Source organism: Castanea sativa, chromosome 1 (genome assembly GCF_040712315.1).
Source record: "Castanea sativa cultivar Marrone di Chiusa Pesio chromosome 1, ASM4071231v1".
NCBI classification, from domain to species: Eukaryota; Viridiplantae; Streptophyta; class Magnoliopsida; order Fagales; family Fagaceae; genus Castanea; species Castanea sativa.
The window spans coordinates 38,718,087-38,745,958 of record NC_134013.1 but is presented as its reverse complement, the minus strand read 5'-3'; the positions used below and the strand labels follow the sequence as shown (position 1 = coordinate 38,745,958).

Sequence of the window (27,872 nt, the reverse complement as noted above, 5' to 3'; positions counted from 1 at the left end):
AAAATAAATTCTAGTGAATGTGTGTGTATGGTGATATCCTAGATTCAAGAATTTGAAAGAATTATGAAAAAAAAACATGTTTTTTATTATCATGCTTTAATCTTAAACTCTCATCATGGCAACACAAAAAAACAATTAGGGAAAGGGATTATACCTTCATGCAAGATCCATATGGTGGATGAGGAGACTCTTGAGGAAGGTCCTAAGGGTGGAGGAAAAGAAGAGTTAGGAGAGGAAGAGTGAGTCTCACTCAATACCTTGAGTCTCAATAAGACCAAGATATGACAAGACTACTCAACTTCCTAGAACTCAAGAGAGGAGAAGAGAGAGGGTTTTTTTGTTGGAATGAAGGAGAGGGGGGATTTATATAGTAGTGGTGGAGGAAATATGAATGGAAAGCCATTAATGAGGGTTGACAAAGAATCATGAACCTAGACCTTATTTTAGCCTTGGGAGAAATCTGGAGCATTAAATGTAAAGATTGGTGGGAGTGAGGATCAAGCTAAAATTCGGTTTTCATGTAGCTGCTGTAACAGCATGTAGAGCCAACTTCGAAAAATCATATCTGACTCAATTCTAATCGGAATTGTCTCGTTCTTGTACTCAAATTAAAGCCCCGGATGTCTAGTTTCTGAGAAAATTAACCTCATTCATAGATTCAAAATATTCTGAGAGATATCAATAAAATGGTGAGCAGAGGTCATTTGTTAGAAAATGATTTTAGCACAATTAGCATTAATAGGTCCCAAATTAGCTCCCAATTAACATTAAATGGCTCCAATCACTCTCATTTTAGACTTAATTGATCCCAAATTTACTCTAATTAAAAGGTAATTGCTCAAATTATTCATTGAATAATTAATGTTTAACTATCTAGTTAATTAGGTGTGTGCAACCCTACTATAAAATGTAGTCCTAACCAATCAAATTATGACATATCATTGATCTCAAATTGATTATACATATTACCAATTGAAATCAATTATTCATAATCACATATGGTCAGACTCAATTTGTGATAGTGCATCTTAGTCATTAAAACTTGATTTGATGATAACTTTCAATCTGATGGTCCGATTAGGGCTTATGACCAGTCGATTTGATTGTTACAATATCAAGATTATTTTGGTGAAATGAGATTAAGGATCTGATGACTAGAATCAAGATGCATATTTTCAAGACAAAATTACCCTTTTACCCTCCATGTGAGGTTAAATACTGGTTGCAAAATGGGGTGTCAACAACACTGAATCCAAATTTTTGAACCATCATCTAGACGAAGCACAAAACTTGAAACAACAGGCATCCATATGTTGATCCTAACTCTAATTCACATAAATCTTATATTACAAGGAATGTTTTCCTCACAATCTACACGCTCAAATATACCCATAACATGCCCCATCCTTTCAGCCAAATCCGAGTATTGGTACTCCAAAGGCAGTCCATGCAATTGGACCCAAATCGAAACAAAGTTTAATTAAAGCCTTTCTATCACCAAATTGGGCCTCCACTTATCCAAAATAAATAAAGCCCCATCCACAGCCCACGGTCCTTACAAATAGATATGGTTTAGATCATTGACATGCTCAAATCTTAAAATGTAGAAGTATGAATCCCTTCCGATGATCGTCACATTACCTCTAAGCCGCCATGTAGAGTTAATAACTTGTTGGAGATGATGGACAGAGAATTTCCTGTAATCTAAAATGAAACCAATGGCACAGAGGCTCCAAAATTCCTACTGAATTGAGACTTCATCATGATCAGGTTCTATATACGACAGGTCCATGACGGGCAAAATGAATTTCTTCATCATCACCAAAGTGGAAGTCAAACTCCACTTCATTAGCAAACAAGTCAGCACTAGAATTAGATCCACTAATTTCCGTCCAACCAAAATCTCTAAAATTAAAAGGGTCATCCATGAGAAACCTAAAGATCAAGTGAAAAAAGTTGCATGTAGCGAACAAAACAGAAGAGGAAGAATGAAAAGAGGGATGACAAAGAAGGAAAGAAAAGGAGTCAGAAGGATAGGGAAAGAAAGTAAAATGTCAACTAGGCACAAGCAAACAAAAGTCCATGGGAATGGACAGGACAACGAAAGGAAGAAGGATTAAAGTGAAACACAAACAGAACATGCAAAGCTAAAGGAGTCAAAGAGGAAGGGTAGATAGAGCAAGGATAGTATTAAAGAGAAAAGACAGCTGGATAGAGAAATAAGGGTTTTGACGTTGACAGGTTTGAGTAAAGGTAAAGGAACAGGCAAGCAAAGACATAATGCCAACGCTTGGATTGTTAAGTATTTAAAGTTAATAAATTCACCTAATAAATTTTTACAACTAATTAATAATCAATACCCTAAACAGAACCAGCCTTCAAAAAATTCCTTATACAAAATCTAAAAAGTCAACATTGAAACCCTAAACACCCCTACCTATCACCCATCTCATTTATTTCAACCGTATATATTGAGTATACACTTTGTATTTATATACCTCTCACTTTTGGCTTTCACCATTAGCCACGGCCCACTGCCTTTCCCTTCCTCTTTCTTTAACATTTTTTAAGCCTATTTCTTATCATTTCAATTTGTCACCAATAGCCACAAAGGTATGTAATTGCTTTATTGTCTTATATTGTTTAATCTTTGTTTGTCTTTTTATTTCAGTTTCTATCAATTGATCCGTTTATATATTATAAAATGTGTTATAATATTACAAGTAAATCCATTCTAGCAAGTTCATTGTATATTCAAGTTAAATATTTTATATATTACATAAGAATATAGTTCATTTAATTCTTTGTCTTTGTCTAATTTTTTTTAATAGGTGATGGAGGGTGGGACATCTAGTGCCCACAATGACAAACCCAATGACAAACCTGAGTCTTCAACCACAGGTAATACCAATGCACTTCCTCCTAAGCGTCCTAAAAAGAAATAAAATCTGAAGTTTGGGATCACTTTTCAATGATGGGTGATTGTGATCCTAATAACCCTAGAGCATCATGTAATTACTATGGTAAAGACTATGGGTCTCGTGGGAAAAGGAATGGGACTAGTAATTTATGGAATTATCTTTATTACCAATGCCCCACGTCCCCTTATAAGGTCGTAGACAAAAAAAAAAAGATACTTTGTTTTCTTAAAAAAGAAGAAGGGCAATCCACTCTTAAAGTAGCGGCGTTTAGTGAAAAAATTGCTAGGAATGCCCAAGCAAAGATGATAATTGTTGATGAATTACCTTTTAGGCATGTAGAGAAGGAAGACTTTTAAGTTTTTTGTTGAGGTTTTGGAACCTAGGTTCAATACCCCTTGTCGCACCACTGTTGCTCGTGATTGTATAAATCTTTATTATGAAGAGAAGAAAAAATTGAAAAAAGCATTTCAAAAGCAACGAGTATGCCTAACCACTGACACTTGGACATCAATTCAAAATCTTAACTATATGTGTCTTACTGCTCATTGGATTGATAATGATTGGAACTTGCATAAAAGAATCTTAAATTTTTGTATTGTTCCTAATCACAAGGGTGTCACAATTGGTAAGCATATTGAGAAGTGCTTGCAAGAGTAGGGGATAGATAGGATATTTACAATCACACTTGATTGCTGCCATCAAATATTTGAAAAGAAAAACTAAGGATTGGAAGACCACCATTTTGGATAATGAGTTTTTGCATATGAGGTGTTGTGTACATATTGTTAATCTTATAGTGTGTGAGGGCTTAAAAGACCAAAATGAATCAATTGTTAAGATTAGAAATGATGTGAGATATGTTAGGCCTTCTCCATCTAGGCTTCAAGCTTTTAAGAATTGTGTAGAGCGTGAAAAGATTCCTAGTAAAAGTCTAGAATGCCTAGATCTTCCAACTAGGTGGAATTCAACCTATATGATGTTGGAGGCAACTATGAAGTTCCAAAATGCTTTTGAGCGGCTACGAGAGGAAGACTCACAATTTGATTCATATTTTAATGATGATGATAATGATGAGAATGAGGTTGCGGATGATAATGGGAGAGGAAAAGGGAGAGGGAGAAAGAATATTGAGCCTCCTAATGTGCTTGATTGGGGAAAGGCTAGAATCTTTGTGCAATTTCTAAAACTTTTTTATATAGTGACTTTGCGATTTTCAGGCTCTTTATATGTCACATCTAATGCATTTTTCCATGAACTTGTGTCAGTGCAATCTAAATTGTTGACTTTAAGTAGAAGTGAGGATAATATGTTGAAGCATATGGTTGCTAGCATGGGAAGGAAATATGACAAATATTGGGAGAATGTTAAAAATATCAATTTTTTGTTGTATATTGCTGTTGTGCTAGACCCTCATCATAAATTGAGATATATCTTGTTTTCCTTTAAACAAGTTTATGAGAATTCCAAGGCAAATTGATAGGAACAATTGATTGAGTTAGTGACTTAGTGTTTAGTGTTGATTGAGTCAATGATTAATGGAGAAGTTAGTTAGGGTGATAGCTGTATACAATAGTTAGGATGGCAATTAGGAATGAGCTAATGACTGTAACTAGCTGGAAATGATGTAACTAACTGCATGGTATATAGAGAACAGATGTGAGAATGGGAGGAATAATCAGAAATAACACAAGCACATTCTTTGTCTCTTTTTCTCTCTAATCTCTCTAATTCCTCTATTTCATATTCTCATTCCTTAGGAGGCCAGTTCCCTCGAAGAACTATTGAATAAAACCATCACCATTAAGGTGATTTCTATCAATTTGGTATTAGAGCCTATTTTGTCTTCATGGCAGAAACACGATCCTTGGTTGCTCTCAATGAAAAATACAACACTCTTTCATTCACTTCTAACCAGCATGAACAATAAATACGAGGAATTCACCAAAAATTGGATGCTATGGCTTCTGTGCTACAAACCTTGATAGAGATTGTGCAAGGACTCACTGATCCTGGAAATCAATGGCAACAAAGGACTTCACCCTCATCTCCTACTACCACGACAACACAATTGGACTCACTTGTAGAAGTTCCGAAGACAGTGAGATTGGAGTTTCCAAGATTCAGAGGAGAGAATCCCTCTGGTTGGGTCTATAAGGCTCACCAGTTCTTCCAATTGTACAACACACCCATCAATCAAAGAATTCTTTTAGCTTCTTACCACATGGAAGATGAAGCTTTGACCTAGTTCCAAGATGCTGAGGAAACAAGGCAATTCACAAGTTGGGAAGCATTTGTGAGAGCATTGCATACCAGATTTGGAACTTCAGCCTATGATGATTCAATGGAAGCTCTAACAAAACTAAGGCAGGTTAGTTATGCGTCTTCTTAAAAAGCTCAGTTTGAAGCTTTATCTAATAGGATTAAAGAATTGTCTGAAAAGTACAAACTTAGTTGCTTCTAAAGTGGTTTAAGGGATGAAATCTGTTTGCCTATCAAGATGTTAAATCCACAAAACCTTAATTTTGCCTTTGGTCTTTCTAAGATACAAGAAGAATACCTCCTTAGTAACAAGAGAACTACCAAACCATGGATGGATACGTCTAAACCTTCCATTCTTGGTCCACCGCCAACAATCAAGAATGATAGGAATGATGTCAAAACTACTAAGTTCCTTATTTAGAAACTACCTACTGCACAGATTGAAGAAAGGAGAAAAAAAGGGATATATTTTCACTGTGAGGAGAAGTGGCATGCAGGTCACCAATGTAAGGTTCCAAGGATCTTTCTTATGGAAGGGTTGTAAGAGCTCAATTCTGGAGTTCAGTTGCAAGAAGTGGAGTCTGAAGATGCAGGGGGACTGGAACAAGATGTGGTGGAGGGTGTTACAGATTTGAAGGGCAGTGTTGCTGAGATTACTTTTTACGCCCCACTTGGTAGTCCTTCCCAAGGTACAATGAGGGTTTTGGCAAGGATTAGACAACAAGAAATGGTCATTTTGATTGACAGTGGGAGCACACACAATTTTTTGGATGAGACTATGTGGTTGGCATTGAATTTGCCCTTATCATCAAAAGAAACATTTGAAGTTCGGATTACGAATGGTGCCTTACTTAGAACTAAAGGGGTTAGCTATAGGGTTCCACTTAAGGTTCAAGGGCATATTTTTAAGGTGGATTTGAATATACTGCCCCTTGGTGATTGTGTAGTGGCTTTGGGAACACAATGGCTATATTCTTTGGGGCTGATTCAGTGGGACTTCAAACACCTCACTATGCAATTCTGGTATGGAGGTACTTTTGTCCTTCTTAAAGGCTTACAACCCTCAAAGCCTTCTCTTCAATAGGGTGAAAGGTTTTTAACACCTGCTGTCAAGAAAGGGTTATTGCTGCAGATTGTATCCACCCCATCAGTAGCCTCAACAGTGCAGCATCATCCTGCTCTAGCTCAGCTTCTCCAGGACTTCAACAAAGTTTTTGAGGTACCTTTTGGACTTTCACCACTCAGGAATCATGAACATCAAATTATCTTGAAGGAAGGAAGCCAACCAATCTGTGAAAGACCCTACAGGTACGCTTTCTAACAAAAATCTGAAATTGAGAAGATTGTGAAGGAGTTACTTGAGGCAGGTTCTATATTAGAGCCAGTCAAAGTCCTTTCTCTTCACATGTTTTATTGGTTAGACAGGCAGATGGCAGCTGGCATATGTGCATTGATTATGGGTCACTTAATAAAGCCACTGTCAAGAATAAGTATCCAATACCAGTGGTAGATGAATTTCTTGATGAATTGTGTGGTGCAACTATCTTTTCAAAATTAAATCTTAGCTCTGGTTACCATCAAATCAAGATGAAGGAAAGTGACATTCCAAAAACTGCATTTAGGACTCATGAAGGTCATTATGAGTTTCTAGTCATGCTTTTTGACTTAACAAATGCGCCATCCACTTTCCAATCATTAATGAATCATATTTTTAAGCCTTTCTTAAGGAAGTTTGTTTTGGTGTTCTTTGATGAGATTTTAGTATTCAGCAAGACATTGGATGAGCATGTTTCTCATTTGAAATTGGTCTTGAATGTGCTGCTTGAGAATCAGTTATTTGCTAAAATGAGCAAATATGTTTTTGGGTGTCATGAGGTAGAGTATTTGGGCCATTCGATCTCGGGTAATGGGGTTAGAACTGACCCTAGGAAGACAGAAGCTATGAAGAATTGGCCTACCCCTACCTCAATTAAGGCTCTCAGAGGTTTCCTTGGCTTAACAGGCTATTACAAAAAATTTATCAAGGATTATGGGGTCATTGCTGCACCCTTGACTGCCCTACTTAAGAAAGACTCCTTCTATTGGTCCCTTGATGCTGATTTGGCCTTTAATGTACTCAAACATGTTGTCTCCAATCCACCAGTCCTAGCTCTACCAGATTTTTCAAAACCCTTTGTTGTTGAGTGTAATGCTTTTGGATATGGTTTGGGGGCTGTCTTAATGTAGGATAATAGACCCTTAGCTTTCCATAGTGAAGCTCTCAAAGGAAGATGTTTGCATCTATCTACTTATGAGAAGAAGCTCCTAGCATTGGTGAAGGAAATTAAGAAATGGAGACCATATTTGGCTGGAAATCTTTTTCTCATTAAAACTGATCAGTAGAGTCTCAAATTCATTCTTGAACAAAGAATTGGTACTCCCACACAGCAGAAATGGATCACAAAGTTGTTGGGTTATTCATTTGTGGTGGAGTATAAGAAAGGAAGAAAAAATAAGGTTGCTAATGCTCTTTCTAGGGTGGAATCCTTTGCTGATTGTCTTGATCAGACTACATCACTTTATCTCATTTCATTTCCTTGTCCTTTATGGTTGGATTTGCTTAGGGATAGTTACAATTCTGATGATACTTATCAGAAGTTGCTCTCTAAGCATGCTGCTGATCCCACATTCACTCCAGCTGGTTATTCCCTTCAGAATGGTTTAATTCTTTACAAGAATAAGATCTTTCTCAGCCTTTCTTCTCCCTTGAAACCTTTGATTCTACAGCATGTGCATAATTGCCCAATTTGTAGTCATTCTGGTTATCTGAAGACCCTCCATCGGGTTAAGCAGGATTTTTATTGGCAGGGCATGAATGATATTAAGTACCACATTAAGTTCTGTGAGGTTTATCAAAGTACCAAGGGTGACACTTCCAAACCTGCTGGCCTCTTGCAGCCTCTTCCAAAACCTGATAAACCTTGGTTGGATATTAGCATGGATTTTATTGAGGGGTTGCCTAAATCACATGGTTATGATGTTATTTTGGTGGTGGTAGATAGGCTCACCAAGTTTGTACATATCTTCTCTCTTCATCGTCCATTCACTGCTGCTAAAGTTGTTGTTGTCTTCATGCAAGGAGTTTTCAAGTTACATGGTAGGCCTAAGTCAATTGTCAGTGATATGGGGGTTGTTTTTACTTCTGCTGTTTGGAGAGAATTGTTTAGGTTGCAAGGCACAGAGCTGGCTATGTCTTCAGCTTACCATCCCCAAACTGATGGGCAGACTAAAGTTGTTAATCGGAGCTTGGAGCAGTACCTAAAGTCATTTGTGAGTGACAAACCACATACTTGGACTGATTAGTTGCATTTGGCAGAGTTTTGGTTCAATACAAATTACCATACCTCTACCAAAATGACTCTCTTTAAGGCCTTGTATGGTTACTCTCCACCTAGGCTTTTGGATTATGTTCCAGGTATCACTCAAGTGGAGGCAATGGACATCTTCTTGCGCTTTAGGCATGAGCTTATTCCTCTTTTGAAGCAGAACTTGATTTCAGCTCAAGCTAGGATGAAGCTCTTGGCTAATCAACACAGGACAGATAAGTCCTTCAATGTTGGTGATTGGGTTTACCTCAAGCTTTAGCCTTATAGACAGCTCTCTCTAAGGATGAAGGGTTTCAATAAGCTTTCTCCTAGAATTTTTGGTCCATTTCAAATTGTTTAGCGTATTGGTGAGGTTGCTTACAAGTTGGCTTTGCCTGTGGACTGCCCAATTCATCCTGTATTCCACATCTCTTGTTTAAGACAGAAGTTGGGGGATCAAATTACTCCCCTTTTTACACTTCCCTCTTTGGCTTTTGAAGGTTCACTTTAGCCAGAACCTATTTCCATTCTGCAGCAAAGGTCTAAGCAATTGAAGAATCATACAATTGTTGAAGTCCTAGTTCAGTGGCAGGGGCAATCTGTCGAGAATGCATCTTGAGAGTCCCTTTATGTACTCCAACATCAATTCCCTCACCTTGTAAGCAAGGTTCTTTGAGATAGGGGGAGTGTTTAGGCTATTTGAATCCTTGAGGACTGTCTAGAACCTTGAGGACAAGGTTTTTTAAGGGGGATGGATTGATAGGCGCAATTGATTGAGTTAGTGACTTAGTGTTTAGTGTTAATTGAGTCAACGATAAATGGAGAAGTTAGTTAAGAAGTTAGTTAGGGTAACAGCTGTATACAGTAGTTAGGATGGCAGTTAGGAATGAGCTAATGATTGTAACTAACTGAATGGTATATAGAGAACATATGTGAGAATGGGAGGAATAATCAGAAATAACAGAAGCACATTCTTTGTCTCCTTTTCTCTCTAATCTCTCTAATTCTTCTATTTCATATTCTCATTCCTTAGAAGGCTAGTTCCCTCGAAGAACTACTGTATAAAACCATCACCATTAAGGTGATTTCTATCACAGAAGAACTAACAGAAATGTTGAAGGCAACATTAACAAAATTATATGAGCACTATCTTCAAAAGGATACGAATGCTAATGTTGCAAAACCTAGCGTAAGCCAAACTTTTGAAGAGATGGATGTTGATGATGAGGACGAAGATGCTAGCAAGTCATTTGCCTTTCAATATAAGAAACACTTGGAGGAGGCAGAAAGTTCGGAGAATAAATCTGAAGTGGACAAGTTTCTGACAGAAAATTGTGAGGGTCTAGGCAATGCTGAATCTGATATTTTGGCATGGTGGAAGCTTTATAGCCACAAATATCAAATTCTCTCTCAATTAGCACAAGATGTCTTGGCTGCTCTAGTCTCTACAATTGCCTCTGAGTCAGCTTTTAGTACTGGTGGACGTGTAATTGATCCATTTCAAAGTTCTCTAACTCCAAAGATGGTGGAGGCTCTTATTTGTGGACAGAATTGGTTGCAGTCTTCACCAATACCAATCAACTTTTGAGAGGTTATGGATGACAGAAAACTATGAAGAAATTGAGTCAGGTAACATTTTTTTTTTTTAAAAGTATTTGTTGAAGTTGGTTCATGTATAATTTATTTAGATAGTCTTGATTAATTGCAGTAACATGCTTATGTAATTTTCTTTTAGAATTTGTTGCTTTAAATATAAAAGATGTGGAGAATTGATTTAGTTGTTTTTGAGGAACTTGGCTTAGGCAGGTAACATCCTTTCTCTATCTTCATTTGCTTAAATTTGATTAGATTGATTACATTATAAATGATGACATGAACAATATAATAACAGTAACATTCATTTTATCTTATGTTGTGGATGATTGATTAGGTTGCTACTTGCTTTGAAGGAGGTCAACTTAATTTTTGGAGTGGTACCAAGCCTGAAGTTGATTGATGTGGTCCCTTTTCTGTAAGAACTTTTGTTAGACTTGTGTTTATTTTCAGTGGATTTAATTTTGATTACATTGTGGCTTTTGAGACCATGCATACCATTTTGAAGTTTATTTGTTATGTTGGTATGTTATTATTTTTAATCCTTGATGTGACTTTGAAAATGTAAAGACTTTGAATTTGTTGATTTAATTTTCCTATGTTGTAAGACAGAGCCTACAAATTTTTAATTTCCTAAATTGTAAGATAGTGCCTAATTTTGTTAGAGAAGATATATCTCTTTTTCATTGACCCTATGTTTGTATTGGAATTGGGATTATTTAATAAAATCTACTTTTAATGTGAGTTTAGGAAGCGTGTTTTGTCCGTTTCCCAGTTCACACGTTTTTTTTGTAGGGTCCCGTGTACTGTTCACAAGACCCACAAGTACTTTTTTCAACAAATTTTTCTTTAAAACTAAGTCTCATGGAACTATTCACATATTTAAAAATTATTTTGCTACAATATTTTTAGTTTTCAGCAATAAACGGTATCTAAACAGACCCTTAATTTATTTTGTGCATTAGTTATATTTTGAAATTATTCAATAACAAATTGTAGTTTGTGATAATTTTTATAAAAAAAAATGTTGTTAATGCCAACCCGCCGAGTTGAAACCGCCAAAATTTATAACCAATCCGCCAGATTTAGACTTTGGTAGGTTGGTGATGGATTGGAATTTTCCTAACCCGCTAGTGGCAGATTAAATAGAAATATTGGCCTTTACCCGCCCAATCTGACTTGCGCACACCCCTAGTTAAAGTCAAAGGATGTAATTTATAATTTAACCTATAACTTACTCTATCTTATTCCGATCCTATATATAAATGCAATTGTATATACATATTCAACTATATTCCAAAACACTCATTTCTCTCTCAACATAATCACCACTACCCCATCTTGAAGAGATGACAGGGCACTCATGATCCAACCCCAATTTATTGTCATCACTAGATAGAGATGGAAAAATTGTTAGGTGCTTCTGGAGTGTAGCACTATAATACTCCCTCAAATCATATAAATGATGAATCTTACAATAAAATTTATTAGTGAGATTCACTATTACATGAGAGAATGGAGCACAATATTACGATATTCCTAAAGTATGAATCATTACTCCAATTGTTGGTTTTGACAAGAAAAGAAGCCACACAAAACACAGCTAAAAATGCTAAAACAGGCAGGCATGTACACGGGCAAAATTAAAGAGTATATAGATTTATGCCAATCAATATACCACATTGATTAAATCAAATCCACGGTAATGTTGCCAAATAACTCACTAGAAAAACATCATAATACTTCTCATAAAAAAGAGTACAAAGAAAGACCATAGTCATCACTTCCCAAGCACCAAACTTTTGGTTCCAAGCATATTTCCCATGACTCTTAAGACTTTGTAATATTGCTTCACTACAACCAATCGTTTTTAACATGTCAGTAAATGCTAGATTGTTTGTATAAAAGTAAAGATTTGACAAAATAACATGACATACCAAGATAATTAGAGACCCTGATCGATGAGATAATCACCAAGCCTTTCAACAATCATGTTACACTGACCAGGAGTCATTGGTTCATCATAGATACCAATGATTAAGGCCTGACTAGTCTTCTTGACGGTAACACCTCCAGGACCCTGAAATTGTGGTGAGAAAGACTCAGAATACAACAATATGATACTATTTTTTTATCGGTAACAATATGATACTCATCAACAAAAGATAAAGAAAAAAGAATACAACAATATGATAAAAAATCAGGGAGAAAACATAAAGGGCCGCAGCTAAACAGTTCAATAATAACTTTATCCAGCTTCCAAAGAAAGCCCTCTCTTCCACCCTCCTCTTTCTCTTGATAATATACTTTCTGATGAAGCCGAGTACAAAATGGTACAAGCAAAGTAAATGTTTAATGGTGACATAGGCATGTACTTAGCCATGCATTAACTACTTGAGGAAGCAGTAATGATATGCTAAGTGGTCCAACTCTGGGGCTTTGACCAATACAAGAGAGGAACTTTTCATCATTTTGATAATCATACTTCCAAGCTGAACTAAAACAAATTCAAATAGATATGTAAGTGGTCTAACTTTGGGGCTTTGACCAATTCAAGGAAGGAACATTTTAGCATTTTGATCTTCATACTTCCAAGTTGAACTTACACAAATAAATATGCTCATCACTCGGCATAAGCACCTTAAACCTGCTTCTCAAAGTGAACATACTTGTAGGGGTCACAAACAATAGTCAAATTAAAATTAGTTTTGAGCTCATCACCTTCTTCCCTCGAATGACAGCTCCCGGCTCACCTTGGATCACCATATACTTTGTGCCTCCAAGGTACAATCCAGTTGGAGCAAGTGACCCAGGTTCAGCAAAGTCATTCATAATGCCAGTTATTTCTTCAGGCTTACACTAAATAAATCAACAGGGACACAAAAAAAAAAAAAAAAAAGCATGGTTAAATCAGAAAAGAAGCACCAATATTCAACGCATCAAAGGATGCGATTGTGATGAGGAAAACATGTGCGTTCAGGGTAATAACACATGCTTTAAAATCTATGAAACCAAAAATAAAAATAAGAATAATATTATTAAAATAATTATAATTATAATAATAATAGTTTCTATCCCAATAACTACAATCAATGCTAGTAACTTAGTGAGTTTCGAAACTTTACAATTGGATAAAATTTTCCTTCAAACCGGTCATGTGGAAATTTAAAATATCATCCATATGTGCTTTTAGTTACATGACCTATCTAACACTAACAGTCATGTGACTTGTTTAAATGACTTAACGGATCATGCGATGCGACAAAAATGACACAAGGACATTCATTTGAATGGTTGCGTTATAAGCCAAAAGAAGATTGCTGCAATCTGGTTTGGAGAAAAACTTTTGTCCTGTGCAATTTAGCAATTCAAATATTTGCAGCCATGAATTTAAGCACCAGAGATATATGACGCCACAAGGCAAGCAAAAGAAAATGCTACAGAAGAGAACCCTTCTTTCTCATGCATCCAACACCATTTTTGAGCTATAAGAGTTAATTGGCTCAAGCCCTTGCAAACCATTTATCTACAAATGCTCAAACTAATTTTACAAAAAGAGATTGAGAATAGTGACATACTAACCAAACATTAATAAAGGAACAATTGCCCCCCTCGTTAGCTTATAACCACTGTTTTGACTTCTTGATCAAATAATAAATAAATGAACATAATTCCAAAAAACTTTTTTGAAAAATAATTATAATAAAAGATCAAAATTTTAATATATGAAAAAAAAAAAAAGCTCAGATCGGGGAATTAGGCATGAAGCCCATCAAACCATATAAAATAATCTACAAATATCAAGAGAAAATTAAAAAGAAAAAGAAAAGAGGAGGACCTGAGGGAAAGTGGAGCTCTGGGCCCAAACGCTGCCGTCGTGGCCGATGATGGCTGCGGCGAAGAGGTGATTGCCTTCGATTTCGCACATGAGATGATCATCGACGTAGGTTTGCCACGACATCTTCTTCTACTTTGTGCGTCTGAGATTCTTTTTCTTATCTCTGTTGCTTAGGAGATTTTTTTTTCTTTCTATATTGTTGTAGTTTGTGAGAGTTTTTCTTTAAATTTCGGTGGGTACTTTTGGTTTTGTTGTCTGCTGAGGAATCTACTGTATAATAATAATAATAATAATAATAATAATAATAAAAAGGATTTTGTTAATTTGTTTCCTTACCTCACACAATAATTAATTATTTTTTAAAAAAAAATTCTTAACAATTAAAAAATTATTGACTACTTTTTTAATTTTGAAAAAACATTTACCATAAAAAACTTAATAATAATAATAATAATAGTAATAATAGTAATAATAATAATAATAAGCTTTTAGGCAAAATCTCTGTGGTCTTCTGTAGTCTGGCACTAGTAGTAAAAGCAGTAGCGTTTTTTTTTTTTTTTGGCTGAATAAAGCAGTAGCGTTGAAATCACGGTGATTTGTGTTTCTAAAATAATGGTAACTTTCTAAATTTGCTGAAAGGGCAAACGCTCATGTGTACTTAGTTGCTGTTACTTATATTTCTTCCTTTTGATTTCTTTTAAGATTTTTGTTATATGATTTTTTTATCATAAGATAAAAATGTATTTTTTAGCTAATTAAAAATTTAAAGAACAGCATCTAAATTTTGCCCTTATAAAAATATCCCCTCATTTTTTTCATATAGACAAAGTTTATTCCTATGTTGGTCTGATGGAAGGGAACGAAAGAATAATAGGTAAAATGAATAAGAGCATTTATAGTAATGGTGCTACAAATTTTAGTATTTAATAAATAAAAAAAATTACTTTATTTATTTTAACACTCTACTTTACAATATATATATATATATATATATATATATATATATATTTTATACAAGATAGAATTCTACTTTAACCTAATATAAGTGTGTGTATATGTGTATGAAGCTCCCCCTTGGAGACTTGATCTCCGGCCCTTGTTCCTATACCCCACAAGTACTTATAGTTGTGGAGTGACTATTGCACCAAGGTATGCGATGGTCTCTACTTTACAATATATCAAATATTAATGTTTCCATTTTTTTTATCACTTCGTTTAAATATTCTTTCTTTATTCTTTTTTTTACCTTTAGTCTTCCTCATCGTCTCTTCCTCTTTCTTCTTCTTCTTCTTCTTCTTCTTCTTCTCTCTCTCTCTCTCTCTCTCTCTCTCTCTCTTCTATGGAAGAACCAACAAACCCACACCCACCGCCAGCCACCACCACCACCAGCAAACCCAAAACCACCACCACTACCACCCACAACCTTATATATTGAAACCCCCCACAAAAAACAAATCACAAACCCACAACCTTCATAAATCACCATCCACACATCACAACCACCGATCCAACCTAGCCACAACTCTACAGAACCAACCACAACCTCGTCGAACCACTACATAACCCAAAAAAACCCACAACTCCATAAGCCTAACCCAACAAAACCCACTGCCCCTTTGGACCCAACCTAGCCACCAACGCACAAATGGCAATGGCGACGACCGAAAGTCACCAACGGCGCGACAACCGTTGCAAACAAAATCCATAAATTTAGAGATAGGTAGAACCAAGGAGAGGAGAGAGAGATAGAGCAGTATTTTAATGAGAAATAGAGATTTCCGTGGGATAAAGAATATTATTTTTTATAACTTATGTGCTATAGTAGACTGCCATGGATGGCAATTTACTATAGCTCAATTGCTAAAAAATTTAACAATAACACCACCAATGTAGCTTTATTTTTGTGGTGTTGGTTGTTAAAAAAAACAATATAGCAATATGAGAGCATCACTGTGAATGCTTTAAGGGGGAAGGGAAAATGTGGGTCTAAGTGATAGGTTTCTTAACAAATTTAGCCCAAGTGCTCCTCATATGAACAATTATGTGAGCTATCAAATCCAAACAAAGCTAAGTAGATTTAAAATCTAAACTTGGAAGAAAATACCCAATTCAAATCTAATTATTTTTTACCCAAAGTAAAAACCGGGTTGACTTATGACTCGACCCTTTTTTTGCTAACCAAGTTGGACCTACCTGTCTAACTAGCAAACTGACTTTTCTTAATTTCATTTTATTTTTTGGTAAAAAAATAAATTTTAATTAAGACATGATTGATTTACTTTTTTGTTTTGGGTTTTACAATGTTATGTGATTTTTATTTTTTATAAAAAAAAAAAATCAAGTTTTTAAATTATTTTGGATAACATTGTTGATACTGTATTTTGTTTGTCTCAATTTGTGTGCTAAAATCTTATCTTTCACAAAAATTGCAATAATCACCTTTTTAATCTCAGGGCTATGGGAATGTTTAAAATGATGGAATTTAGCCCGATTGGACGGTGGATTATCTCGTTTTTCACATTCAAGGTTAAAATGACCAAAACACTCATGTTGGCCAATTCAACCAAGTTGACCGATAGTCAAATTAAGTCAAATTTTTCCCAAACGATAATTTTCATCCTTCTATTCCAAAATTAATTTCTAACCAATATCTAAAAATTTGGCCAAGTTTGACCGTGGTATCCCCACAGTTTGACCCCATTTTTTATCGAAAAAATATGACCGTTTTGATTAGGATAATCTATAGCCCGTATAGTAGATGATTCAATTCCCTTCAGTTTGATAGATCACAGACCCATATCGAACTTAAAATGAGCAAGATATCATGAAAGAACGAAAAACGTTCTTGTTTATTAAAATTAGGTAACGGTAAGACCCCTTTTTTGGCTAGAAAATCCACACACACATTGGCCTCCCTAAAGCTGTGGTTGATTTTCAAGGCTGGGATCTGAGTCATGAGTTGTCTGCAATCATCAAGAATTGGTACAAAGTTAGCATAGGAGCCATCATTATTAGAAAGCAAAATAACAACTTTAGCATCAATACCCAATTCAACAGCGTGTAAATGGAGCTAAAGAAGAGCATAAGGCCAGACCATCTCTAACGGCCCAAAGTTCAGCTTGCATGCTGTTGGCTGTTCCAATAGCTTTGATATACCCTTTAACCTAGTTCCCATGGTGGTTCCTGATAGTCCCCCCACCACCCGTAGGCCTTAATCTACCCAGAGCAAAACCATCCATGTTCAAATTTAACCAATTAAAGGGAGGGGCTTCCCATCTCATAGGGATGGAGGTAAGGGGTCTAACTGATTGCTGATTTGACACACAAAAGGAAAACTCAATTATTCTTATATGCACAATCTTTAGAAGGGAAGGATTAACATTGCCATTTTGAAAACTACATCTATTTCTTTGGAGCCAGATGCATCATATGCCCATTAGAAAGAAAGAATCCCAACCAAAAAGATTATTTGGGATGGAAGAAGAGAGGTAGGGGTTGGATTACAGCCATGAGGAACAATTTTTAGTGAAGAAACTTGGTTGAAAAGAAGTGGCATCCGCTTGGAGCCAAAAAGTTTCTCACAACAGGGCAATCCCTCATGGAGTGAATGATAATTTCCTCTTCATGCAAACGCAGGTCACACCAAGGGTTTTCCATGATATCCCGATAGCAAAGGTTGGCATTAACTGGTAACGCTAGAGTGTGTGCATTTCCAAAAAAATAGTTGATTTTTGGGAGAGTGTTTAGCTTTCAAATTCACTTACCATCAAAAGGGGTCTTCTTGTTACCATTCCCCAAAGCTAATTTATAAGGCTTTGATAGTTTAAAAAAAAACCTTGGAATTACCCTCCCAAGATAGGACATTTTACCCAACTGAGTTCATCCGTAGTGGGGTAGTACTTACTCCAACTCTCTCTTTCTATAGCAAAAAATAGTCGTGCCTCGTTAATATTTTGCTTGTTAACTCAACTAGTAAAGTTTCCGATGATTAAATAAATGATTTAGAATTCAATATTTGCCTACGTACACAAAAAACCAATTGATATATTGGTCCAATGATAATGAGTTATCATTAAGAACGGACGTCACAGGTTGAAACTTTCTTTAAAAGAAAATAATTAAAAGCTTGTTAATAAATAACAAGCAAAATATTAATAATATTTTTGAGACAAAATATTAATAATATTTCCCTTTTTTTGAAGACACAAGCAAAATATTATTAAAACCTAATATATGTTCTAAAGATAAATGCTAATCTGAATGGTTCTATTTGTTCTAAAAATAAATGTTAATCTGAATGGTTCTATTGTAGAAGGAAACAACTTGGTAATTAGAATGGTTTTATACTTCTATTGTAGAAGGAAACAACTTGGTAATTAGATAGCCAAAGTTCGATTCATCTGATTTTACGAATACCGAGTATAATGATGGGGGCTCGAATTTGTCCATCAACTATGACCTCCCACCCCAAGTAAACTCTATTTACTCATCGGTCTCCTCATGTGTAAGAAAATATTAAACAAAAGAGAATTTAGAAAATAAAGAAGTAGAGATAGTGAAAAACGAATAAAGAAAAGTACATTCTACAAAATACAATTGCTAATAGTGATGGCAATCAATCTAAGGTCAACTCGTCCAAAGTAGTTATCCATGACTAGGCCACGTCTAAAAAAATTTGTGGAGAAAGAAATCTGGAGAGAAATTTGGGTCATGAATGACCAGAGGACACTTGGTGAATTCTATGAGAAACTTCTCAAAAAGCTTCATATAATCAGACCATGATGCACTACTCCTAAAACATGAAGAGAATTTCTCGTAATCCGTTCCATGTTTCCCATTTTCTCTATTAACCACACACACATCACCCATGATGGTGGTAGATCCGAACAAGTAGACTAACTTCTAACTCTCTATAAAAGGAGCAAGTCTCATTCACCCAAGGTAATCTTTACTATTCACAGTTTCTCAACCTTGTGTTCTAGAGAGAAAACTGACTTAACTGTTGGAGGGTTCTTGGCCGGATTACACCGGTTATCCTTGACAGTTCTTTATTTTATTTTCAAGACCAAAAAGCCACCACCACAGTCCAAAGCATTCCAACCTATTGATTTTTGTGCATCATCAAATAGTAATAATGGACATAAATTAAAAATCAAACTAATTAACATAGATAACGTACTATTGCCATAATATAGATCCTAAAATGATTTTTAATGTTTACTAAAAAATATTGGTTAGGGATTTATATACTTGAACATCATTCCCATTATGCTAGTACACTTTCAGGAAAAAGTATTGTAGTGACTAGTGATTATCACCAGGAAATTTTAGCCACATCAATGAAAGAGAAAACGTTGTACTATGGAGGTAATCTAACTGATACCAAGTCATGGGATTTTCATCCATATATGATATATTCCCAAATCAACAGTAAAAATCTCATACTATAATTTGTATGGAGTAGGGGTGGCAAATGGGCGGGTTGGGTCATAAATGGATTGGGTGTGTAATTACTCATTTATCCATTTATGACCCGTTTATATATAAATTAATTATCTATTACCCGCCTAACCCATTTAATTAGTAACCCGCCCATTTAACCCAATATGACACAAATACCTATAAAACTAGTTGAATAACCTACTGACTTCCAAAATTACCAAAATACTCTTAAATACCCAAACCAAAATTCCCCCATCACTATCACACTACAACGCCATCAAACCATTCTTCAAAGGACAACACAATAATTTCACAAGTTCACACGTCAAACGCCCTCCCACAAACCGCCTCACTAGAGCTTTCCCCATTTCTCTTTCTCCAAATTCAAAAAAAAAAAAAAAAAAAGCAGAAAAATTCAAATCTACCAACAGCCACATTCCCAAAAAAAAAAAAAATTATATATATATATATATATAAAGCGAAACCCTAATTTCTTAATCTATCTCTTCAATTTTGATGGGAGATTTCAATCTCACTCTCATAATCGTCACGGTAGTTGTGTGCATAATCGTGTTAATCTTCAATGTCTCCCTTCTCGTCAATTACCAGCACCTTGACGATGCGAATCAAGCTTACTTCCCCAAATTCTTTGTTGTTTTGGGGCTCTCTATCGCCGCCATCTCCATTCTGATGTTATCGGCCGACGTGGCGAACTGGCAAGCTTGCCAACGCGCGATATACAATGGTGCGTGCAATCTCACGCTCCCGATGAAGGATCTCTGGCTTGCAATCTATATTGAATCTGAAAGTAAATCTAAGGGAAAATCTGAGGAAAAGTTTTTGGTTACTGAGAAAATCTGAGGGAAAGTGTTTGAGGAGAGTGACACTGAGAGTGAGAGGGCCGAATGTTTTGGTTTAGAAAATCTGAGGGAAAGTGTTTAAGGCTATATTGTGTATGTAAGTTTTTTATTTTAGAAGGGGTTTTTTTTTTTTTTTTTGATTGGGTTTAGTGGTTTTCTGTGGGTTTATTTAATTTTAAATTTTAGATGGATTTAATGGGTATTAGTAGATTTATCCATTTAGACCTATCTAATTAAATAACCAAATGAGTCTTTACCCATTTAACCTAAATATTCAAATAGGTTGGGTTAAGACTTATCCAAATAAGGTGGGTAATGGACGGGTTCATGGATATAAATAAAAATTGTCACCTCTAGTATGGAGTAATTGACAATGCACTTTTTTAGGTTTTACCTTCTTTTAGAGGGGAAAAAGGTCTTAATAATTTGTTATGTCGATAATTAATTTTAAATATTTTTATTAAAAACATTATAAAATACCAATTGAGTTACAAAGTTTTAAATGTTAAAAAATAATTAAAAAAAATCTTATTTATTAGGCAAAAACATGACCCACCACGCCCCACCCTCACTTTTTTTTTCCCCTTAATTTAGGCCTAACTACAGAAGGATTCGCTGTCTCTCAACCAAACCAAATGACACTACTTGCATTGAACTACTCTTCTCACTGGGTTCCCTCGTGAACGCTAGTGGTGAAAACATTCTTGCCACAGGGCAAACACCTCTCTCTGCCTAGAAGGTAGAAAGTTTACCTCTGTGTTTTGACTAACTGGATAACACCATGGAGGAGATCTCGAACATGTGTGCTGGACTGAAGTTGTCGGATAAAGAGTCCAGTGAGATTGACATTGTGCCACCGATACAAAATGCTGGGTTTATTCTGGCTGGGAAATTCTACATGAAAAGGAGGATAAATATGGAATTAGTGGCACGAGTCCTTAAAACAATCTGGAAGACAGAATGGAACTTTGAGGTATGTGATTTGGGTGAAAACAGGGCTTTATTCCAATTTGAAAAGAGAGATGACTTGGAGAAAATTGTGTTGCTTGGCCCATGGTCATTTGACAAATACATGTTGCTCTTGCACAAGATGGAGGCTGGCGAGTCGATGACAAAACTGAGCTTTGACAAGGTGTCTTTCTGGGTACAAATACATGGTCTTCCCATGCTGAGCCAAACTATGGACACCGGAAAACGAATCGGGAGCTCACTGGGAATCATCGAGAAAGTCAAAGTGGATGAGAGAGGCTTCTATTTGGGAGAATACATGCGCGTCCGAGTCTCCATTGATGCAATTAAACCTTTATGCCGTGGACGACTAGTACGTGTGGGGGGCTCATCAAAAATCTGGGTAACCTTTAGGTATGAAAGGATGCCCATCTTCAATTACTGGGGTGGTCAAATGAACCACGATGAAAAGGACTGCATCGAAGGAGCATGAAGCACTGAAACACTGAGGCGGAGCGAGAAACAATATGGGCCTTAGCTCCGCGTAGGCCCAGACCGCTCCCAAAAGCCACAAATTGTGGTTGCAATGGAGAATAGAAGCAAACAGTCACCGGCAGCAAAGAAAAGAAGGGAGAGGCCGGCGGCACCAAAAACTGGAGAATTATTGGTTGTCTGCACATCGAACCCAACCGTCACCGACGAGATTTCCGACATGGCAAATCATAAGGAGACATCAATGGAGGCTGATAAGACAGAGGCAGTAAAGCATGTGGGGCTATCAGATGTGGCAGTGACGAAAAACACAGGGCTGATTCCTCAGAGCACACAATTGGCAGATTTTGAGGAAAGATTACAAGAAATTGACCGGGAATTGGCTGCAGGGGAAAAATCTACGGTGATACTAACCCCTGAAAAGCTAGGTTCCTCGAATCCAAGGGCAGATTTGACTGGGGAATCCAAGGGAGATCATTTATATTGCTGGGAGACGCCAGTCAACAGGAGAAGAAGAACAATAGTGGGCCAAACGTGGGAAGATTTACAAGTGGGCCTTGCTTTAAGGAAAATAAAGTGTTGGGCCTGGACCTAACTAACAAAATGGAAAATAATTTATTTTCCATTGGGTCTCCCTCTCCAAAACTAAAGGGCAAAGGGGTTAGCCCAAAAGCCCTAGTAAGTCAAGTTAAGAAAATAAAACATGTACGTAGGCCATGCAACAAGGAGAACGTGCGGTTGCATGGAAACTGAAGGGACATGTTCAGTGAAGGATGAGGACCATATGGAGGTGGTGGTGGATTCTGTGGATGTTGGAGAGAAACGAAAGGAGCGTAATCCATTGGGGGAGATAAATTTGGTTGGAAAGGAAAATAAAAAAGCAAAGCATGAAGTAGAGGTAAAGGCATTGGGGAGGGTAATGAAGCAACACTTGGGATCGGCAGTGACTGCTTGGCAGTCCCACCGGGAGCAATGAATGCCTTAGCCTGGAACTGTCGGGGGCTTGGGAACCTCTGTACAATTACCTAACTCCAGAAAGTTGTGCTGGAGGAAGATCCTAGCTTAGTTTTCTTAATAGAAACTAAGTTTGACGTGGATGAAATGGCTCGTATAAAAAGAAAGTTAGAAAGGCAACAGGGATTGGTTGTTCCGTGTGTCAATTGGAGGGATGGACTGGCTCTGCTGTGGAAATCGTCCCTGAAGGTAGATATACAAACTTACTCTCCCTGTCACATTGATGTTGTTATCACCGAGGGTTGATTGCAATGGAGATTCACCAGGTTTTATGGGGAACTGATGACAGGAAAGAGAGGGGAATCATGGAGTTTACTGGAACACTTAAGTGGCCGTCTAAATTTGCCATAGGTGGTATGGGAGATTTTAATGAGATTATGTTCGCTGGAGAAAAGTTGGGGGGGTAACCCGAGACTAGAGTGGCAAATGCACCAGTTTTATGAGGTGCTGAATAAGTGCCACCTTCGTGACCTTGGTTATATTGGTTCTGACTTTACATGGAGTAGAAGATGGGGGTCACGGGGATGGATTAGAGAGCGTCTCGACAGAGCTTTTGTCTCAACTAGCTGGGCTTCAATCTTTCCCCAACAGAGGCTTCACCATGTTGCAGCCTCTACATCGGACTACTGCATGCTTCTACTTAAATGCCCTCAGACCAGCTGGAGGAGAAAACGCAAACCGAAGTTATTCAGGTTTGAATCTATGTGGTTGAAGGATACTCAATGTGATAATCTAGTCATCGAGGCATGGGAACAAGGAGAGTGCATGGGGGGGGGGGGCTATACCCCCTTAATACATGCCTGGATGAGTGTAGGATGCACTCACTCACTAGAATAAAACAACTTTTGGCCATGTGGGGAGGAAGATCTCCACCCTGAGGAAAAAACTACAAGTTTTAGAGAATATTGGTGGACCTGGGGTAGACATGGAGGAACTTCATGAGACAAAGTTGGAGCTTAACAAAATGCTGTTGATAGAGGAGGATATGTGGAACCAACGGTCTAGGAATTGCTGGCTGAAGGCGGGTGACAAGAATACCTCTTTTTTTCACACAAAGGCTTCTAATAGGCACCAACGCAACACAATCCAGAAAGTTATGTCAATTAAGGGTGTTTGGCAGGAGGATGAGGAGCTCATTGGCAGAACTTTTGTTGAATACTATGAGAACTTGTTCACTTCCTCAAGGCCCGTGGTGAGTAGGGAGCTGCTTAACGCTATCCACACCAAGGTGATTGACAGAATGAATGCTATACTGCTGCAGGAATTTCGAGCACCTGAGGTGGAGAGAGCTCTAAAACAAATGCACCCGTTGAAAGCTCCGGGGCCGGGCGGTATGCCTCCTTTGTTTTATCAACATTTTTGGCCTAAAGTGAGTCCTGTTGTTATTCAAACTGTCTTAAAATTTCTTAACAATGGAGTAGCTCCGCCAAAATTCCATGAAACTCATATAGTGTTAATTCCGAAAACAAAGAACCTTGAGACAGTTTCAGATTATAGACCAATCAGCTTATGTAATGTTGCTTATAAGCTTGCTTCAAAAACGATTGCCAACCAGCTAAAAGGGGTGCTCAGAGAGGTAGTTGGGGAAACCCAAAGTGCTTTTGTCTCAAAAAGGCTTATCACTGACAATGTCTTTAGTGGCCCATGAGATCATGAATCATATCCACAGGAAAAGGAAAGGAAAGTATGGGGAGATGGCACTAAAGCGTACATGAGCAAAGCATACGACCAAGTGGAATGGGATTGCCTCCAACTAATCATGCAGAAACTTGGCTTTCATGAGCGGTGGATTCAGCTAGTCATGAGGTGTGTGTCGCCGATCACCTATGCTATTCGAGTTAATGGGTCCCATGTGGTGCAATTAGGCCAACCAGGGGGCTGCGTCAAGGCAACCCATTATTGCCTTATCTTTTCATCCTGGTGGTAGAGGGATTGTCAGCTTTAATCCATAGGACAATCCAAAACAGAACCTTAAAAGGGCTGGCGGCATTAGCAAGGGGTCCAAAAGTGTCACACTTGTTCTTCGCTGACGACAGTTTAATTTTCAACCGGGCCACCACCAAGGAATGTCAGGAAATCCAAAGAATCTTGCAAGTTTATGAAGTCTCTTTGGGTCAGCAATTAAACCGGAGTAAAACCTCCCTTTTCTTTAGCCTAAACACTGATAATGCCACAATAGAGTCAATCAAAACCATGTTTGGAGCCCAACTCATTAAGCCACACGAGTCTTATTTGGGTCTTCCTTCCTTAGTGGGTAGATCTAAAACGAACTCCTTTGCCCAACTGAAGGAACGAGTTGCAAACAAGTTGGCTGGGTGGAAGGAGAAGTTGCTCTCTAATGCCGGGAAGGAGATTTTAATTAAAGTAGTAGCGCAAGCAGTACAGTTGTATACTATGAGTTGCTTTCTGCTACCTAAGGCTCTGTGTAAGGTGCTTACAAGGATGGTGAGGCAATTTTGGTGGGGTCAAAAGAAAGATAAAAGGAGAATGGGGTGGATGAGGTGGGAGAAGATGTGCCTCCCGAAAGACCAAGGTGAATGGGATTTAAGGACCTTGAGAAATTTAACCTGGCGTTGTTAGCAAAGCAGGGATGGCGATTACAAACCAATTCTTCCTTTCTCTTCTACAGAGTTTATAAGGCAAAATATTTTCCGGGGTGTGATTTTATTAATGCCGAAATGGGCAAACATCCATCTTACGGGTGGAGAAGCATTATGGTTGCACAGAATTTGATAAAAAAGGGAGTGAGGTGGCAGGTGGGAGATGGAGAGAAAATAAATATATGGTGAGACAAGTGGCTTCCCAGTCCGTGCACATACATGGCCATCTCCCCAAAGTGTGCTCTTCCATGTGAGACAAGAGTGTCCGCTCTAATTAATAGTACGGCTAAAGAGTGGAAAGTGGACCTCATAAAACAGTGGTTTATACCCCAAGACGTGGAAGACATACTTAGCATTCCTCTGAGTGCACATGGGGCACGAGATAGGCTCATTTGGACAGGCTCAAGAAATGGCAAGTTCTCGGTACGTAGTGCTTACCGCCTAGCTCAAACAGCGTAGGAAGGAGGTGACCAAGCGACAAGCTCAGATCAGTCTGTGGTTCGGAAAATTTGGAGAGGTATTTGGAGCATGAAGGTCCCTAACAAGGTGAAGCACTTCACATGGAAGGCATGTAGGAACATCCTAGCCATAAAGGAAAATTTATGGAGAAGGAAGATCACTCAAGATGGACTATGCGAGGTGTGTGGTGATACGATTGAATCGGCGCCCCATATCTTCTGGTTTTGCAAACAATTGCAGGCTGTGTGGTGTCACAGTAAGCTTGTCCTCCCTTTCAACATCTCACAGTCATGGGAGTTTACTGATTTGGTGGGCCAGCTTTTGAAGTGGAGGGATGCTTACCCAGATATTATGAAAAGGGCCATGATGATATGCTGGGGGATTTGGAGGAACAGAAACGAAGTAAAGCATGGTGGGAAACGAAAAACTGGTGAAGCTGTGATCAAGTGCTCACGTTACCTACTCGAGGAGTTCTGAATGGCGAATGAGGTCCGGAGCAGGCGAGAGGCACAGACACAAGAGGTGGTAAGATGGACAGCCCCAAAGCAAGGCCAATATAAGGTGAACTACGATGCGGCAGTCTTCACCAGGAGCAGGGAGGTGGGTTTTGGCGTAATCATCCGTGACTATGCTGGCTTGGTCATTGCTGCATTGAGTAAGAAAGGGATTGGTCTTACCGAAGCGGTGGAAGTGGAGGCAAAGGCGATGGAAGTGGTTGTCCAGTTCGCGAAGGATGTGGGGATAAGGGAAGCAACTTTCAAAGGTGACTCTCTAATTGTGAGTGGAGCGATCCAAGGCGTTGGTGATGTTCCTTCCTCAATCCAAAACATTGTCTACAGCATTACACAAGAACTTCAATCTTTTAGAGTTGCAGAAGTGTCATATGTTAAAAGGCAGGGGAATGCCCCTGCCCATATACTTGCCCAACATGTTGTGCATGTGGTGGACTATCTCACATAGCTAGAGGAATGCCCTAGCTTTATTGAGCACGCGTGTGCCCATGATGTAATCCGGATTTCTTCTGTTTAATTGAATTGTGTTTCCTATCAAAAAAAGAAAAGAAAAAAAGAAGGATTCGCTGCCCATCATTCTCCTAAAAAGTAAAAAACGATGGCTTGATCGGATATTCCACCTAATAATTAAGGCTATTATAATATGTGTGAATGTCAACTTGTGATGCCTCTTGTCCAACTATTTCCAGAAAAATCATCTGCTTTACGCATCCTAGACCCAAAAAGAATAAGAAATCTCTATATATAACCGTCAACTACTGTATCATTCGTACAGAAATTTTCTTCACCATTCAAATTTATTATAATAATAAAAAAATTCCACTGGGCGGTGATGGCGCATGCAGGTGGACCGATAGGCTTTAGAGATACACACTATCAATTCAATGGCGGGTAATCTTTGTAAAAAAAAGAAAAAGAAAAAAAAAAGGCCATTGAATAGAAATTACTGATTCAGAAAAGATGTCCATGGGATCATGCATGTAAGGCACGATTCTAGGATTAACAGCCAAACTCCATTAAACTGCAGTTGCAAAATGCCACCTACAAATCTAGCGTGAATTCAAGATTTATCAGCAATTTAATACAATACCTTCTATCTATCTATTCTTGATAGGGATAAAACAAACATGACGGTACCACTACATGTAAAAACCGTTCTGAGAAGGTGACGGGTGATATGACCAAGGAGGACGGATGTGTCGTGGACGGACAGGTAGAGTGGATGCACATAATTTCCCATGTCCTTCTCCGTGTTACCTCAAGTCATATTATATGATTAGGGCTGACGTGGCCTTGATTGTAATTCACGCCAACGTGTATATGAAGAACTCTTGCGCTACACGTTAAGCTTTAATTGAAAATTCATATAAGGAAAAGAATTCTAAGAGATCCGGATTTTCAGGAGTCACTCTCCTAGAAGGAAAGGATCACTTGACCAAGGCGAGAATCTCGGCTCTACGCTATTATATATACTCCAAAACCCTCACCAAGCAAGGTACGCACATTTGACTCAACTCTAATACTTTAGGGTTGAAAAGAAATTCTAACTTGACCTTCGGAGGGTTTTTGGCCGGCACCACACCGGTGCTC

General features: G+C 37.7%; 5 protein-coding genes across 5 annotated transcripts; 4 read left to right on the top strand and 1 right to left on the bottom strand.

The window, feature by feature from the left end:
• Positions 1-2,834: 2,834 nt before the first annotated feature.
• LOC142626494 (zinc finger BED domain-containing protein RICESLEEPER 2-like) lies at positions 2,835-4,398 on the top strand. The gene is made up of 2 exons (XM_075800328.1): positions 2,835-2,901; positions 3,719-4,398. Exons 1-2 carry the CDS (start codon positions 2,835-2,837, stop codon positions 4,396-4,398), a joined length of 747 nt encoding a protein of 248 aa, XP_075656443.1.
• Positions 4,399-11,747: 7,349 nt separating this feature from the next.
• Positions 11,748-14,227, bottom strand: LOC142618382 (profilin-1). Its single transcript, XM_075791303.1, has 4 exons — positions 13,956-14,227; positions 12,839-12,976; positions 12,055-12,197; positions 11,748-11,971 (listed from the first exon to the last, which is right to left on the bottom strand). Exons 1-3 carry the CDS (start codon positions 14,076-14,078, stop codon positions 12,063-12,065), a joined length of 396 nt encoding a protein of 131 aa, XP_075647418.1. The 5' UTR covers positions 14,079-14,227; the 3' UTR covers positions 11,748-11,971; positions 12,055-12,062.
• Positions 14,228-21,038: 6,811 nt separating this feature from the next.
• LOC142626476 (uncharacterized) lies at positions 21,039-21,698 on the top strand. The gene has a single exon (XM_075800309.1). The coding sequence runs from the start codon at positions 21,039-21,041 to the stop codon at positions 21,696-21,698; it is 660 nt and encodes a 219-aa protein (XP_075656424.1).
• Positions 21,699-22,400: 702 nt separating this feature from the next.
• On the top strand, positions 22,401-24,359 carry LOC142626466 (uncharacterized). The gene is made up of 4 exons (XM_075800298.1): positions 22,401-22,613; positions 22,733-22,900; positions 23,063-23,455; positions 23,544-24,359. Exons 1-4 carry the CDS (start codon positions 22,401-22,403, stop codon positions 24,357-24,359), a joined length of 1,590 nt encoding a protein of 529 aa, XP_075656413.1.
• A 1,888-nt stretch (positions 24,360-26,247) lies between these two features.
• On the top strand, positions 26,248-26,730 carry LOC142626453 (uncharacterized). Its single transcript, XM_075800274.1, has one exon. It carries the CDS (start codon positions 26,248-26,250, stop codon positions 26,728-26,730), a length of 483 nt encoding a protein of 160 aa, XP_075656389.1.
• Positions 26,731-27,872: the final 1,142 nt, after the last annotated feature.